This window comes from Engraulis encrasicolus, chromosome 15, assembly GCF_034702125.1.
Source record: "Engraulis encrasicolus isolate BLACKSEA-1 chromosome 15, IST_EnEncr_1.0, whole genome shotgun sequence".
Taxonomy (NCBI): domain Eukaryota; kingdom Metazoa; phylum Chordata; class Actinopteri; order Clupeiformes; family Engraulidae; genus Engraulis; species Engraulis encrasicolus.
This window is the reverse complement of record NC_085871.1, coordinates 31,078,570-31,096,944: the sequence shown is the minus strand read 5'-3', so window position 1 is coordinate 31,096,944 and position 18,375 is coordinate 31,078,570. Positions and strand designations below refer to the sequence as shown.

The 18,375-nt window shown below is 42.4% G+C and overlaps 1 protein-coding gene across 1 annotated transcript in view; it reads right to left on the bottom strand.

Moving 5' to 3' along the window:
* The window catches only part of tmem168a (transmembrane protein 168a), a 37,330-nt gene extending 19,860 nt beyond the window's left edge, over nt 1–17,470 (bottom strand). The window contains exons 1-7 of the mRNA XM_063217382.1: nt 17,404–17,470; nt 15,726–16,204; nt 10,817–11,107; nt 8,357–8,533; nt 4,147–4,290; nt 3,567–3,728; nt 696–838 (exon numbers count right to left, since the gene is read on the bottom strand). Coding sequence (XP_063073452.1) covers nt 696–838; nt 3,567–3,728; nt 4,147–4,290; nt 8,357–8,533; nt 10,817–11,107; nt 15,726–16,079 — 1,271 coding nt within the window. The 5' untranslated portion in view covers nt 16,080–16,204; nt 17,404–17,470. The remainder of the gene's footprint in view (nt 1–695; nt 839–3,566; nt 3,729–4,146; nt 4,291–8,356; nt 8,534–10,816; nt 11,108–15,725; nt 16,205–17,403) is intronic.
* Nucleotides 17,471–18,375: the final 905 nt, after the last annotated feature.

The window sequence follows — 18,375 nt, the reverse complement described above, 5'->3', positions numbered from 1 at the left end:
GAATGAGTCACTAACTGAGACAGAGAGAGGTGTAGGCCTCGGGGACCACAAAAGAGGAGAGTAGTGAAAAGGAGGAGAGAACATGATGGAGAGAGACGAAGAAGAAAACTGAAGGAGAGATCAGAGATGGAGGGAGCTCAGAGGAGGAGAGAGGGAGATGGAGAGAGGTGAGAAAAGACAAGTAAGAACTGGAGAGAGATGGTAGAAAGAGAGAAAGCGGAAGATGGAGATTAAGAGAGAGAAAGAGACAGAGCAAAACGAGTGCAACTGAAAAAAGAGATACTAGAGGGAAATGAGAGAAAGAAAGGGAAGAAGAAAAACAGGAAAGAAAAACAGATGGTGAATGAAGGGAGAAGAGAAGGTGACGGCAAAAGGAGAGAAAAAAGATGGGGGAAGATGGGAGTGTGTGTTTATTTAGGCTTGTGTGTGCACACCGTGTATGCATCTATATTCTATCTATTCTGCATTAGGAGAAAATAAATGCCATTTTCATGATGTGTTAAAAAATGTGTGTGCTTCTGTGTGTGTGTGTGTGTGTGTGTCTGTGCGTGCGTGCGTAGCAGTACTGCCCGTCCATGTGTGTGTGTGTGTGTGTGTGTGTGTGTGTGTGTGTGTGTGTGTGTGTGTGTGTGTGTGTGTGTGTGTGTGTGTGTGTGTGTGTGTGTGTGTGTGTGTGTGTGTGTGTGTGTGTGTACCTGTAGTAGCAGGTAGGGACCACTAGGGCGTATCCAGCACAGGTCCCTCCTAGACAGCCACCCAGCTCATGGAAGAGACCGTAGGCAAGAGACTCCAGAGGCAAGACCACCAGCAACGCACCCATGAACAAGCCATTGGAGAGCTAGAAAAACAATAATAACTGCATTTGTATAACTGCATCTGTATGGCACAAGTCATACAAGACATGCAGCTCAATGTGCTTAACATTTTAAATTATTTAGATAAACAACAACAATGAAAATAAAATAAAATAAATAATAACAAAATAAAATGAAATAAAATAAAATAAAATAAAATAAAATAATGAATAAAAATAAAAGAAGACAAATAAAAACAAAAGCTATTGGGTCAAAATATGTATATTACGCTGAAAAATAATACTTTTAGTTAGTAAGTCATCCTGTGTGAAATCAAACAGTTTGGGACTCCACTGGCACTGGAAACTTTGTGTGCCTTTTTGCTGACAAGGTAGAACACCGGAATGACCCTTGCGTTCGCATGTGTGTGTGAGCGCCTGTAGCATTTTCAGATCACCCATAAATCAACAGGTAGTATCATTTGACTACAGCAACCAGCGTCAGCACGTATAATATCATGAATAAATAAATGCATTCACCCACTCTTCAAACTTATGAAGGCAAAACACTACTCCCACACGACATCAGACCACTGAACCGCCAGAAACTCCACAATGTAATTGCCGTCTTTGCTGTACAGTAAATGTGCTTCATTTTCAACTCGCCTCCACAAAACTTCACTTGTCAGTGGAAGTGGTCTCCACGGCCTTGTTCTTTCTAGTTCTTAAAAACACAAAAAAAGTTGCAAAACATTGTTTGCCCAGGAAAACTTCTCGCCTCACTTCACACACGCACGCACGCACGCACGCACGCACGCACGCACGCACGCACGCACGCACGCACGCACGCACGCACGCACGCACACACGCACACACACTCACACACTCACACACACACACACACACACACACACACACACACACACACACACACACACACACACACACACACACACACACACACACACACACTTTTCTGTCCTCTCCTCACTTCGCTCTTATGGTCAATATAATAGCACTGGAAAAATGCTGAAAGCACATTTGTGGTAACTTTGCTCCCCAAACCATGCTGTTTAATAGCTCAAAACACCAACCTCACCCAAGGAATGGATGGACAGAAAAGACAAAGGCAAAGAAGGAGGAGAGAGATGGGCAGATGGAGCAGATCAGTTGGCAGAGGCAGGGGGAGAGATTAAGCAGCACCTTCAAACCCAAGATGTATACTGTATGTTCTTGCTGAGAAAGAAAGAAAGAAAGAAAGAAAGAAAGAAAGAAAGAAAGAAAGAAAGAAAGAAAGAAAGAAAGAAAGAAAGAAAGAAAGAAAGAGTGAAAGAGTGAAATAATGAAAGAAAGAAAAAGAAAAAAAAGAAAGAAAGGTCTCAGCAAGATGGGGAGATGATTAAAATCTCAATTTTGACTGCTCCACTCGTGTTGCGAAGTATAGCCCTAGACACTCACTTGTGATATGGTCTGATGTGAACCAGACAAGCTTTCTATATGTTCCCACAGTGCTATGTTAACTCCATCCTGGGAAAACTGACAAACTGGTGGTGAAATACCCTACCTTTTCCAGTCCATCGATACCACATTGTATTCCTAAACAAAAGAATACTACAACAATTTAAGTTGTGACCAGACCAAAATCCCCAACCCTAACCAGTCGGTAAGGAAATATTTTCGAGAAATACCTTTTCCACTTGGAAATTGGAACATAAGAATGTGGCAACAGAGAGTTGTTGGAATATAGAGAAAGCATTTCTGTGGACCTGTCAACCCCCATCACAGAATTCTGACAAAATCTGAGATTATGTTGCATAAGTAATGCTTAAGTAATTATGTTTTTATGTGGTTTCAACAGCTCTTATGTTCCACAGTCTTATGTTCCAAGTCCTCAAGTTCCAAGTGGAAAAGGTATTTCTCGAAAACATTTCCTTACTGACTATTAGAAAGCACTTCCATCATGGAAAAAACTGCGGAATTTTGGCAAAATCTGTTAAACTGACATAGATTTTGTTTTCCCATGGTGTTCATATCGCGGAATTCTTTGAGATCTGGCTGGCTTAAACCATCTCAACCATCTTGCTAGACATCTCTCGGGAGTTTATGTTGTTTCACAATGGAAGAGAAGCACATGGGCAGGGCAGAATTCCATTCAGACATAGGCACTAAAAGTTTGTAATGTGGTCCATAAATAAACAAAAGTGAATACTACCATAAAACAATCCCTATCACACAGTTCCTGCTTTACGAAAGGTGCAATGTTATAAACTTGCTATAAAGTAGAGATGCACCAGATCCAAGATCCGGTTCCGGATCCGGCAGGATAATAGGGTTTTTCACAGGATCCGTATCCGGTTCCAGGATCCAGGATGCGGTAGCCGAGACTTTTCAGTCAAAATAGTTTGAGTCAACGTGATAAAAAGGGCCCACATGTTTGAGTAGGCTATGTGTTTCAACCCTTTCGTAGGATCCGGTATCCGGTTCCGGATCCGGCAGGAGTGGATCCGGTATCCGGCATGATCCTAAAAATCAGGATCCGGTGCATCTCTATAATATAAACACTTCATCGGCTTTAAAAGATTTCAGGATGACACGATCCTAAGAAGATACATCATCTTTGACACCAGGAAAAAGTGTCCACACACACACACACATACACGCGCGCACACACACACTACTCCTAGTGTGGCTGTAGACGGTAAACTGAGAAACGTGCATCTTCTTCAACGCCAGGTAGAAGTGTCCAGACAAACACACACACACACACACAAACCTGCCATGACACCGCTCCCAGTATGACGGTGGACAGCAGACTGAAGAAGACCATCCTCTCTGACACCAGGCAGAAGTGGCGCATGCCCCGTGCCCCCATCACCCGGTCCAGGGGCCTCGTGTCAGACGCCTGGGCACGATGGGCACGCTGGCACTCACTTAGCTGGGAGCGGAGAGTATAGTATAGTGTAGTAGAGTAGCGTAGAGTAGAGTACAGGTGTTGATAAGGTGGAGTAGAACAGAGTAGGGTAGAGTACAAAAAGCAGAGCAGAACAGAACAAAGTATGGTTAGAGAGGAGAATGGTGCAACGTTCGCAATTATCATTTACATTTATTTTACAGCAAGTACTGTATTGACATGTATTGCATACATATATATTCACACAAATAAACCATGACTTCCTATACATAGACCTCTGTAGCACAGCACCACAGAATAAAGGCTGAGCATCACAAATTGATCAACAGCAGCACATGCATGTCAATGGTATAGGTATAGCACTGGCCTAACATTTTTGCCAGTAGCACCACACAATGCCACTTGGTCAAGGGAAAACACAGCAGATAGCAAACCAACCAACCTTGGAGTGGAAGCCCCACATGGATGCCAGGAAGAGGGCGTGGCAAAGCAGCCAGAAGAGGCCGAACACCAGGAAACCGGGAATCACCAGGTACCAGAGCTCTAGGTGGCTAAGCTTCACCGCACACAGCCCAAAGAAGGCCATCTGAAATTGCATTACATTACATTACATTACATAATATTGTTATTGCAGTGCAACACACTGCCCTGCTCTCCTTTTTGTTGTTGTTGTTGTTGTTGTTGTTGTTGTTGTTGTTGTTGTCGTTGTTGTTGTTGTTGTTGTTGTTCTCCCTTGTCCTTGATTCTCCGCTTTTGGAAAAAAAAGAAGCTGTGAATGAAATCACCCCATTGAAATAATTATGGAATTGATACGGTAATGGCACAATCTGCAGCTCAACCGTGGTAGTTACAGACTCCTGGAGCGACAGCAATTTTCTTTCTTTAATTTGGAACTTGGAATGCTCATTCTGCATTCGAATCGATTACCAAAGCAAGCTGCACACTTATTGTATTGTAAGAATACATTAGCTCGTCTGCCAATATACTGTAAGCAAAGGCAATATATTGCATCAAAATGGCTGCAGGAGGAGGGAGGGATGGTGTGATGGACCAGGGTAAAGTCCGTCTGTGTAAGCGGCCAGATTGGCGACGCCTTGGAGCATCTATTTTGGGCAGCTATTTCTCTATATTTTTCAATTGCCCATGAGCAGCATTTGCTTGCGAGATGATTGGATCAATGACACTTGTAATGTAATGTGGCTGTACTAGCTGTTGCTGTGTTGTTTTTATGGTGTTGCAAACTCCCCATCTTCGAGTAAAAAAAATGTCCCTAGTGGAGAGTAAAAAAATGAATTTAGTCAGCTTTTTTAGTCACAATGACGAAAATCAATTTTAGTCTTAGTCAAATTTAGTCATTGCCTTCAAAATTTAGTCGTAGTCTTCGTCTAAATGACGAAAATTAATTTTAGTCTTAGTCAAATTTTAGTCATTTTAGTCAACATTTCACATTTTCGTCATTTTAGTCAAATTATTACACAAATTATTACTAGATAGCCTAGTGCAACAAATATTCACATTGTTACTAGCTTATTTTCCCGCAAAACCCAAATCAGTCCTGTAAAAGTAATTTCAACAGCATAGAGCAAAGGAGCATTAGACACACACACTTCCAGGTGCAGGTTGTGCGCTCTCTCTCTCTCTCTCTCTCTCCCCCTCTCTCTCTCTCTCTCTCTCTCTCTCTCTCTCTCTCTCTCTCTCTCTCTCTCTCTCTCTCTCTCTCTCTCTCTCTCTCTCTCTCTCTCTCTCTCTCTCTCTCTCTCTCTCTCTCTCTCTCTCTCTCTCGTGCATTAGAAGCTGCTGCGTATTATTTGCTTTTGAATTTGATCACGTAGGCTACAAGCTCTTCTTCACCTGACCGCGTGACTCATATCCTGCAGATTGCAGGCAGTGGGAAGACCAAACATCCCAATGAAGTCCAAGAAGTTTCTCTGATATTTGATAGTGGCTCCCCGATGGCCGCGAGTCAGATAAGATATTCCTGATTTTAGACTATGCAAGTTCGCGTTATTTCGATTGGCAATGCGGGACAGAGAAAGATAATGGCTCGTGCGTCATTCCTGAAATACTTCAAATAGATAACGCGCACTTCATAGGACGCCCTGCAAACGTCCTGGGGGAAATGTAGGCAGTTGTTCTATGCAGACTGGACGACAGAAAGGACATTGACAAACAATGGTTGAACACTAATGCTGTTTTGTTTGTCGGGATGTCGAGGGTCGATAAGCATCTCCAAGTTTAAGCAACGAGTTTTTAGAACTTGGGATGTCTGGGAGACGCTATTGTAATACGCATCGCATGAAGGGATGTCGACTGCCTTGGGTCTTTTAGCGTTGCCCTCGATGGGAACAAGTTTCAATTCTCCGCACTTTAAACCCTGATCGCCCCCACACATTGATTCTTATCAAAACTACAGTAGCCGTGCCTCTGTTTAGACTACTTAAACAACTTTTCCCCTGTGGCGCGCGCATCCCTTAAACGTCTCCCGGTGTGTCTAATCTAAATAAATGCATAAATCCGATCTTCATGATTTGCTTGCAAACTGCCTATTCATACGGTTAAACAACCAATATAGCAAACATTACAAAAGAACAGACAACGGACGTCGGCGTATGCGTAAGTGGAAAGGAGAAGAGAGGAAGCTCGAGGAGATTTAAAATGACAGCATCAGAGGAAGATTGGCGTGAGTGACGGTAGCACTATTATCACGACTGCACAAACACACACGTCTTCGTTATGGACAAAAGGGTTGTTGAACATGTTTCAAAATTAACACTTGCCTCAACGTCGGCTCTTTCTTTTTCTCTTTCTGGGAAATATTTTAGGGCCTAAACTCAACTGAACAGGACTCACTGAACTAGGCTACTACTGATTGAGCCGCACCAGCGCCAGGCAGTGCCTGCAGAGACAAACAGGTCAACAGCGTAATCTTCTACAAACCCCAACTGAAGTTGGGACGTTTGGTAAACAGTGAATAAAATCAAAATGCTATAATTTTCAAAACATTCAATCTATTCATTAGATGGAGAATAGTGAAAAGACAACATATTAAGTGTTAAAACCGAGAAAAAATATTGTTTTGGGGGACATATGTACTCATTTCTAATTTGATAAATCCAACACGTCTCAAAAGAGTTGGGACGGGGACAATAAATGGCAGCAAATGTCGAGGAAGACTAAAAACAAAACAAAAGACAACACTTAACAGTTAAATACATTAACAGATGAGATGATTTTATATAAAAAACAGTGGTAATTCCTATCTTGGACATGATTTCACCAGCTTAAATGGTGGGTGTATTCCTTGTCATGTTTTGCAATGTTTTCCTTTCTGTATACAGGTCTTGACCAAAAGCCAGCCATTTTATCACCTGCTGGTCCTTATGATGGAGCCAAACTGTTAAAACATAGTAGAGAATGCAATTTGACCTTATTATGTGGCAGTAATCGAAGATCTCCCTACAAAATATGATGAATGAGTGGCTTTTCATGCTGTTTAAAACCCATTTATACCATTCAGCACTGTATTTAACTCTACAGATGAGTGAGAACATCTTAACCAATGCACTACTGCACCCGCATGCCATCATGGAGGCTGACTTTTGAAGTTAGCACTAACACAAGTTGGATGGTCCATTTTCACTGTAGCACAGGATGTGCAATGCTCTATTATTGTCAAAAAGAATGGACTTCTACAACTTCTGCTGACTTCTGTAAGCAAAGGACAGTTTTCCATGTCTTCTGGGTCTATTTCAAGAGAGCTCAAGTGCTTAGGAGAATGTTACACCCCTTTATCATTTGCACGCATTAAGCATTCTTAATATGGTCAATTTTCAATAGCTCTAATTCCTGGAGTGCTAGAGTGAGACTACAGCCAATATATATTTCATGATGTCATGAACCTATACAATGATTTTAATAACAAAAATATGTCTTATATACACTCAATCGTGGTAAATCAAAGGGAATTCAAAAATGTATGTAATAACTATGGTAATTATTCCCTTTGCATCTTTAATTCTGAGTGACTCAGCCTCTCTGTGATGATCTTATACCTGGACACCTATATTGTCCGTCAGTACAATTCATTTTGAAATGTTCTTCTTCGTTGTTTTATCTTATTTGGATGTTTACTAAATTTAACTGATCCCCGTCCCAACTTATTTGAGACATGTTGCATTTATCAAATTAGAAATGAGTACATATGTCCCCCAAAACAACATTTTTTCTCGGTTTTAACACTTAATATGTTGTCTTTTCACTATTCTCCATCTAATGAATAGATTAAATGTTTTGAAAATGATAGCATTTTGATTTTATTCACTGTTCACCAAACGTCCAAACTTCACCGGAGTTGGGGTTTGTATGAAGTTCAAGAAACGATAACAATTACAAATTAATTTTAAACAATCAAATTTTTAATAATGTCCATTCGTCCATGGCTTGTAAATTTCGTCTCGTCTTAGTCTCCTTAACGAAAATCAATTTTTATTTTCGTCATACTTTTATGTTCTGGAAGAAATTTTTATGCGTCATCGTCTCGTCATCGTCACAGGAAAAAGGGGCGTTGACGAAATATTTTCGTCATCGTCCTGGTTGACGAAATTAACACTGAACCTAACCTAAACTATTGCAAATGTAATTTCGGAACAAACCTCCAGCAGCGTGAGCGGTAGCAGGGTCAGCCTCCTCCACAGACGGCCGAGGGAGAGGAAGGGCTGCCAGCGCTCGGTCGGCGGGAGCCCGCTGAAGTAGACGTCCAGAAGGGGGTCGCACAGGAGACGGCCCAGGTAGCAGCCCAGCGCAAAGGGGTTGGTGCGGATGGCCAGAGCCTGGGAAGACATTTTACATCACATTACATTACATATCAGTGGAGCGGACAGCATCCCCACCAAAAAAGCCAGTTTTTTAACAGCTTGTTCCCAGCAACAGTGAGGGTGATGGCAAAAAGTAACAGTTGGCCCACTTTTTTGATTATTTTGATCACTTTGATTTTTTGTATCACTTTTTAATGTATTTTGTCTTTCTCCTCTTTTTCTATTTAATTATATATATTTATTGACTCAGAGGGCCTGCACAAGAGATCCTATGTGCTTGGACTACTAGTCTATGCACAAATAAGAACTTTGAACTTTGATATCAACAAAGGAGCATGCCCAGTACAGGTGGCAGCCCAGTACATTAGCAGTGTTGGATCGCTCTGAAAGAAGCAGACAGAGGTGATCACAATAAAGCTCACCAGGTTAGGCAAGGCTAACAGTGACTTCATGCTCGGGGCCTCTACAGTTGTGGCCAGGGCCAGCCTGTGTGTGTGTGTGTGTGTGTGTGTGTGTGTGTGTGTGTGTGTGTGTGTGTGTGTGTGTGTGTGTGTGTGTGTGTGTGTGTGTGTGTGTGTGTGTGTGTGTGTGTGTGTGTGTGTGTGTGTGCCACACAGCTCATCTCAAAGGAGCAGGCTACAGCCAAAGCAAGAGTCAGCCTCAGGATGGAAAGTTCACCTATTGTAGTGTGTGTGCTCTTTTATGTGCGTTCATCAAAGCTCACTTTGAAAGGAGCAGACCAACGTGACCACAGTAAAGCAGACCAGGTCAGGCAAGGCCGGCAGTGACTTCATCCTCAGGTAGCTGCAACAGCCAGTGACACAATTGTGTGTGTGTGTGTGTGTGTGTGTGTGTGTGTGTGTGTGTGTGTGTGTGTGTGTGTGTGTGTGTGTGTGTGTGTGTGTGTGTGTGTGTGTGTGTCAGGGATGGAAATAAGCACCCGTCCACCTGTCAATGACGGGTACATTTCAGTGGTGACTGTTACGACCCCCTGTGCTCCCCCTCCAGGCCATTCCCTGCCAGTGCACGGGTAGGGATAGGTGTGGCCAGAGAGTGTTTATGGGTAGTACGAGAGAGGAATCTCGCGACTTTTTCCGGGTGGTACTGTCCACTAAGTGGCGCCATCCAGACAGCGCAGAGGAGCGCCAAGGAGCACAGAGGCTGTTGAAATGAATGGGGTCCCATGGAGCTCAACCACGATGCTGCCATTGCTTTGGGAGAGAATTGGTATCATCGTTTCATTTTATTTTTCCAAAAGGCAGGATTGATTATCCTTTCAAACAGCACTTAATTTGAATGTTTAAACTCGCTGGATCTTTGTAAAATACGTCTTTATTGTCAGTATGACATCACGAGTGGCTTCACACACTGCGTTTGGATTGGTCGGCCGGCTGCATTGCTGTGATCACGACGGCCGTAAAGCAATTTTGTTAGCAAGATGCTAGCGGAGCCTGACTCATAAATGCCAAAGCTGTAGGAAATCAGAAGGACATAACTCCCAGGTTATTGTATATTTAATTGAATTCCACATTGGTTTCTCAGAACTTACAGTAATATTATCAAGTTTCAGCCGACAGCGAGCACAATTGTCAGTTATTAGCGCCAGCCTTATGACCTCTGCTGTCGACAGCGCTTCCTAGGTGAACTGCAGGCACGGGTTGGAGGGCGAGATTCAACACTGTATGTAAACCCACTGTGGTGTGGCTCTCCTGCAGGTATCCTCTGCCAGTGCACAGGTGGGGTGGGGCCTGATTAGTCTAATTGAGTGCACCTGGGCTCTGGTGGTGGGTATTTAAGAAGCTAGCTTCAGTTCTTTTGTTAGGCACTTTTGGGTAGGGATTGGAGGCTCTTGGTTGGCCTTGGTTAGGTTTGGTTTATTTAGGTTTTGGATAGGCACATAGGGTTTACTTCCAGGTTTCTCTGAATCTCTCTCTTTCTTTTGCTCTTCCTTTCTCTCTCTCCTGCTCTTTCTGTTGCTCTCTCTGTTCTGTTGTTTTTAGGAACTGACTGACTGATTACTGACACATACTTTGCATGCACACACGCTTGACATCATCCAACCCCTAGACATTTGGCCATTGAAGACATTTGAAAATAAATATTTGAAAACTGTATTTTGGTTGTTGTGTCCCTCTTTTATGTTTCAACCCTTGTAACGAGCCAGGGTCGTAACAGACGGGTACATTTTTCAACCCACTAGTCACTTTGACTGGTAAAAACAGTGAGTGACTGGTAGATTTTGAAATCTACCTGCCACCGTGTGTGTGTGTGCGCGTGCGTGCGTGCATCACAGCTCACCTGAAAGAAGCAGACGGCCGTGACCACGGTAAAGCACACCAGGTTGGGCAGGGCCAGCAGGGACTTCATCCTCAGGTCCACCACGGTGGCAGCCAGGGCCAGCGTCAGCGCCAGCAGGGCGGCCGACTTGTACAGGGGCAGCGTGGTGCTGGCGATGGCGAAACCCAGGAGCTCCAGAACCTCCTCGGAGGTGAGGAGGGTGGCGCGGTAGCGGGCGCTGCCGCCGACACGCTCCGTCACGGCCCAGAGGGCACGCGCCGACACGCTGGCCAGGAGCAGGTAGTTGGTCACCTGCACAGGGAGGAAAATATGAACGTTCGGAGGGGTGTGTGTGTGTGTGTGTGTGTGTGTGTGTGTGTGTGTGTGTGTGTGTGTGTGTGTGTGTGTGTGTGTGTGTGTGTGTGTGTGTGTCTATGGGCCATCTCTGTGTATGCGTTTTATGCAGATAGGTTTGCCGGCGATCCCACTTACAGATTGCTGAAAACCCTCAAACACATCAGAACAACATTTCTCTGACATTACTGAGAGCAACGATTAAGACATTGTCGTTACCATTTTGCCAAGTACAAGCTCCCAATAGATAATCTGCATCAAAGGTTTGGAGCGACACAAAGATTTTCATCTTCGGCTGCCCAACTGGTTGGAGACGGAATTGTCTCTAAACAAAACAATAATGAGAGGGGGCGCACTTTTAACCCCTTAGCGCAGCGCCGATGTTATAACCTTACTGTCAAGGCTCTCGGCACTGTCATAGCAATGTTGCTATGATGTAGTTGAGTATTTTTAGCAAATAGTGAATAGGCCTGTCGGTGACCCCATCTGAGGTTAAACTTGCTTGCTCAGCATGGAGGGCAGCTTATCGGTTCAGAAGTGCTTTTCACCACTGATACAAGTTTGGAGACAATCGTTGAGGCTTAGCATTGCCGAACAGACAGTAATGAAACATTGTAAACTTATTTAAGCCATTGTGTCCTGGAAACACATATACGCTGCATTCAGGTTCTTGATATTTGAGCTATTTTATTAAAAATGTGGGCATGTCAGAGCTGAATGAACACATTCTAAGGCAAAACGAGGGTCCTAGCTTTTAAATGCAACTCATTTCATGTTTATATGTGCTTCGGAGGCTACGGTATTTAGGATTTAAAAGGCAGAGGGCACCCCTTTCCAAAAAGTGCTAGGACAAAATGGATTAAATGGTAATAAACAAGGTGCTCAAAATCAAGTCAATGCTTACGGGTCATTTCACGTGAAATCAGACACTTTGGGACCCGACCGACCCGGATTTCGATCATACTTGGTGTGCCTTTTCAGTAGCAAGGTAGCACCCCAGAACTGCATTGGTTTGAATCTGACACTAATATTAAGGGAGAAACAGACTAGGAAAGGTTCACATGTGAGGGTAGGACACTATACATTCAGCCTTAAATATATCAGTCAGTGTTAGTCACAAAAAGATGCCTGTGGTGTTGTTTGAAAGCTCTTTTCTGGCTCTACATATTACACAATCACCTTGGAATACAACTACTCTCAGAATATGAATTATGATAAATTGAAAAATTAAAAATTGAATATCTAAAAGACCTATATTTTAAAATGGCCAGTTCCTTGTCCAAACATAGCCGGCAATGTCATGAGCAGCACCTAAAATGCTGGTGTTCGGTTTGTTATTCATTTCAGAGAGAATTTGACTCACAAATATGGCGTCATACAGACCACTTACTAATAATATGGTAATACCATAGTAGCATCACATGACAAAACAAAAACAAAACAAAAATGGTCAGTGTCCATGGTCCCAGGTTTCAGAAACTAAGGCAGTCCATTTATACACACCAAATGATGATATGTGAATGTTTGAACATTTCTTCTCTGTGTACCTGTGCCATCTTCCCTTTACCGTACTTTAAAGAGATAATCAATGGCTACACTCTCATTTTGTACTCTACCAGTGCATTTGAAGCAACAGCTGTGTCTTTTGTAGATAATGTATAAGTACGTCCCGTTGCAGTTACAGGTTCCACTACCAGAAGCACATCCTGATGATCCATGACAAGTCTATCTGGTCTGAAGGGAAAAGTGAAGGATGGAGATGGCCCATGAGGATGCAGGAAGTTCAGTTTCACCTCTCCAGTGCTCGGCATACATTCCTCAGCACATGCTAGCCACCAGTTGCCATCATATACAGCTACAACATACCCTTTGATGCTTGAAAATGTAACACATTCCTTTACTGAGCTCGCCCTTTCAACTCTGCCTTCTCTGAATGCTCAAAATGGCCTAACTTCCACTGTGTCCATTGACAATGGGCAGAAGCTGTGTAGTTTTTGAGTACCTGGAATAGTTCTTGCAGATTCAAACCTTTTCAACAGGTTCTCAGCTTCATGATGGTACATCTCTGTTGTGGCAAACTGGCAATGGATGTTCTTGACATTATCCTTGACTGACTCCCTTGAACCAGGAACGTTTTTAAAACTATAGTTTTGTAATTCAAGATGCTATTCAATCATTTCACTGGAACAACCAGTGCAGGCCACAATCCATCCATTTGTATGCTACTACCAAGATCAGTTGAAACTGGGAAAAAAAATCTGTTTTGTTGTTATTTCAGACTGCAACATTCATGATACAATTGCTGTACATCTGTTTCAGAAGCTCATAATTCAGTTCCTCAGTGACACTTCATCAATGACAGAACGTCCAAAGAAGATCCTATATTTTTTCTGATGGCTGTGCTGCACAATATAAGAACCTTAAAAACACAACAAATTTGTGCCACCACGAGGCAGATTTTCACATACCTGCAGAGTGGCACTTTTTTGCCACATCACATGGCAAAGGTCCATGTGATGGCGTTGGAGGGACAGTTAAATGGCTTGCTGCACGAGCAAGTCTGCAGCGTCCTATTGACAATTAAATTGTAACGCCATACCAACTGTTTGAATTTGTCAAGGATAATGTCAAGAACATCCATTGCCAGTTTGCCACAACAGAGATGTACCATCATGAAGCTGAGAACCTGTTGAAAAGGTTTGAATCTGCAAGAACTATTCCAGGTACTCAAAAACTACACAGCTTCTGCCCATTGTCAATGGACACAGTGGAAGTTAGGCCATTTTCAGCATTCAGAGAAGGCAGAGTTGAAAGAGTGAGCTCAGTAAAGGAATGTGTTACATTTTCAAGCATCAAAGGGTATGTTGTAGCTGTATATGATGGCAACTGGTGGCTAGCATGTGCTGAGGAATGTATGCCGAGCACTGGAGAGGTGAAACTGAACTTCCTGCATCCTCATGGGCCATCTCCATCCTTCACTTTTCCCTTCAGACCAGATAGACTTGTCATGGATCATCAGGATGTGCTTCTGGTAGTGGAACCTGTAACTGCAACGGGACGTACTTATACATTATCTAAAAAAGACACAGCTGCTGCTTCAAATGCACTGGTAGAGTACAAAATGAGAGTGTAGCCATTGATTATCTCTTTAAAGTACGGTAAAGGGAAGATGGCACAGGTACACAGAGAAGGAATGTTCAAACATTCACATATCATCATTTGGTGTGTATAAATGGACATCTGCCTTAGTTTTCTGAAACCTGGGACCATGGACACTGACCATTTTTGTTTTGTTTTTGTTTTGTCATGTGATGCTACTATGGTATTACCATATTATTAGTAAGTGGTCTGTATGATGCCATATTTGTGAGTCAACTTCTCTCTGAAATGAATAAAAAACCGAACACCAGCATTTTAGGTGCTGCTCATGACATTGCCGGCTACGTTTGGACAAGGAACTGGCCATTTTAAAATATAAGTTTTTTAGATATTCAATTTTTAATTTTTCAATTTATCATAATTCATATTCTGAGAGTAGTTGTATTCCAAGGTGATTGTGTAATATGTAGAGCCAGAAAAGAGCTTTCAAACAACACCACAGGCATCTTTTTGTGACTAACACTGACTGATATATTCAAGGCTGAATGTATACTGCCCTACAATATCAGAACGCAGTATCTTGAAAATGGTCGAAAATGGGTTTAGACCGGAAATTGGCTTTAAAATACCTTATTTTTCTTGTGTTAAATTTTTTTGGCCCAACTTGGTCCCGTTTCGGAAAAAAACGCAAAAAACTGATTATACTGCGCTTTTTGGTTTTAGGAGGTTACGTGTTACTAGCCAAGAACGCAGTATAATGCGAATTATACTGCACTTCTCCATTGACACCGTGGTTTTGGTGTAGACAGTAATACCACAACAGAGCGCAGTATAATGATTTTTCAGCTAAAAAGTAATGAGAATGTTGTTTTTTTTGCTTTTTTCTTGCGTGCATAAATTTTCACCATAAAAAAGTATTATATGGAAGTGTCATCACCACTTTACCTCCAACACAGTCGCGTGGACAGAAAGGAAACTTTAAAGCCTTTTTTCTCAGTTTGGCATTTTGAATTATACTGCGTTCTAAGATTGTAGGGCAGTATAGTGTCCTACCCTCACATGTGAACGTTTCCTTGTCTGTTTCTCCCTTAATATTAGTGTCAGATTCAAACCAATGCAGTTCTGGGGTGCTACCTTGCTACTGAAAAGGCACACCAAGTATGATTGAAATCCGGGTCGGTCGGGTCCCAAAGTGTCTGATTTCACGTGAAATGACCCTTACCTATACCATAATATGAATGTGTGTTGTATGCATGCTTGACATTTGTGTACAATATGTGTAATATGTGTGTACGTAGGTCTATGTGTGTATGTGTGTGTGTGTACGTCATGCATCCTTAAGCAACCCCTGTAGTAGCCTGTGTGTGTGTGTGTGTGTGTGTGTGTGTGTGTGTGTGTGTGTGTGTGTGTGTGTGTGTGTGTGTGTGTGTGTGTGTGTGTGTGTGTGTGTGTGTGTGTGTGTGTGATAACTCCTCACCTGCTCCTTCACGTCTTCCTCAAGCGCTTGACTATTCAGGAAGCACAGCAGCCCCTGGAGGAAGCCAAACCACAGGTGGAAGAGATTCATGCTGGCCGACTCCATAGCGAAGTAGTAGTACAGTATGATGCCGATCCCCAGCACGAACAGACCCAGGATGACGATCACCAATATCATGGGCTCGTCCGACACCTCGTAGCGCACATACATGCCCAGGCACACGGCCACCAGCAGGTTGACGCTGGACAGGTAGCCCAGGCAGCGGACCGAGGACGCCCAGACGTCACCCTCCCCATCACCCCCCTTGGGTGGGTCTTCTTCCGAGGCCTCGTCGTCCAGACTGTTGCTACTCATGGCGACTGATGGGTGGTCAGTGGGATTAGGCTAGTCTGAAGTCTAGACTGTGAGAAGCCAGCGGGAAGGTTTTACGGGGTTGAACTTCAAAGGAGTCCCATCTTCTTTAGGCTACATGTCAGCGACTGTGGAAGATAAACATTAAAAATGTGCTACTGCAATCATTTACAGTGCAGTTCATGACAGGACACAAAGGGAAGTCACTGTGAGAAGGTTTTGCAGTGTCACTTACGTGTGTGTATTGTGGGCGAGATAATTCAAAATGTATTACAGTAGGCCTATATGCTAGCCTGTTTCTCACCAGACGGTGTGTGTGTGTGTGTGTGTGTGCGCTCCTGAGCTACACATAACTTACACCCACCATCTGGTGAGAACCAGGCTACCTATGTCATATATTACGTTGCAAATGTATACATGTGGCAGGTTACACTGGCAGCACTGTTCAGTTCAGTCTGAAGATAATAACCACTACTGAGACAAATGACAGATGATGTAACACAAGCGGAGCTGTAAAAAAGTAAGAGGAGTTTAGAAAGTGAAATATCTGTCACGTTTTCTGTCCAACAGTGTCTGACCTATCATGGCCTAGGTCCGCTAATCCTAAATTGGCTGAATGGAAAGGTTTTTTTACTTGTGCTTTTTTAAAATATTTTTGTTTTGTTACTTTTGTTTGTTAAGCACCATTGGCTTTTTGAAAGACTAAAGAATTTAGAAGAGACTAGGCCTACTCGTATTTGCATGTCTTCCACTGAGGCAGATGCATGTCAGAAAAAGAAATGTCTCATATAGAAATGTGCTTGTTTTCATTGCGTTAAAATGTTTACAGTGGATCTAGGGCCTAATGCAAAATTTGGCGGCGCCTGGGCGTTCATTGAAGGCTGCGAGGTGAGTGATAAAATGATTTTGACCATGGATGCTCAAATAGTTAGTAGTATACCTAATTTAGAACTGGCTACCCGTCAATAACATGACGTGAATTCCACGTTTTGACATAGCCTACCATTGCCGTTTTTGAAACTATTTAGAATACATCACCAAAAACAGGTTTGTTTCAAGAAGATACACTTCTACACCACGTAATATCAACTATAATGTAACATTTTGAGGCATTGAACTGAGCTGACAGTTGTTTTTTGGTTCACTGCGGTTACTTCACAACAGTCCAAAAACAACAGCCCCCGCTTCGCTTTGCCACGTAACAAGCTAATAATTACACTAATTGTGAAAATAACATTATCAAGATTCATGTCTATATATAAAAAATAAGTACTTTGTAATATGTTAGACTTTCAAACCTCAGAATTAATCAAAATGCAACACTTACACTTCTCACTTCTTTGTCAACTTTTCCGCAGTTCACTGTACATTTCCGCATTTTTTCTAACTACGGCGTCACCTCAGGGACATTCAGAGAACAGAGCCGTAGCCATCAGACTCCAACGAAACGAAATTTTAGTGCTCGTCGCAACCTAGTTCATCGTTGTCAGCCTGTTTACGCTCAATATTGTGTAGGCCTACTGGCATATAAATGGCAGATGGAATAGATAATGTTAGATAGTGTCATCTTAGTGTCATCTTATATTAGCTGAGGAAGGCTAGTGTGTTTTCATTGTAGACTAAACTAATTTCTAATAGGCCTAGGCAGGGCTCCAGACTAACTTTTTTCACTGGTTGCACTGGTGCGCCTAAAATTTTTTTTTAGGTGCACCAGCACAGAATTTAGGTGCACCCAAATGTTTTCACCACCCCATACACACACGCACCTCAGCTTTAAAAAAAAAAAAATAATAATAATTAAAAATAATGACAATAGCAACAATAATAGAATAATAATAATAGTAATACATTATTTTTATTATAAATAATAAATTATTATTATTATTATTATTATTATTATTATTCTATTATTGTTGCTATATTTTTAAAAGACCTGGAGCATTTCATGTGCTATAGACTAGTCTTCCAAATGTGCTCCTTATAAAAGACATGACAGTAGGCTACCTAACTAACACATCTTGGCTACAAGCAGTTTGGCTGGTAGAAAAGACCAAATTAGTAGCCTTTTAGTCAGTATGTGTTTGACTAGTAAGATCAACATACCAGCCATTTCTGCAATAAGGCAACGCACACGGCACAAGCACAGAGTTACAATATGAAGATGGATAGATGGATGGATGGATGGATGGATGGAACAAACCCTGCTAAAAATGTCATGATTTTAAAAACCATTAGACACAAATAGCCTAGCTTATGTTTACAGTGGAATCTGAGGTGGGTTTTGTCTATTTCCCCGTTT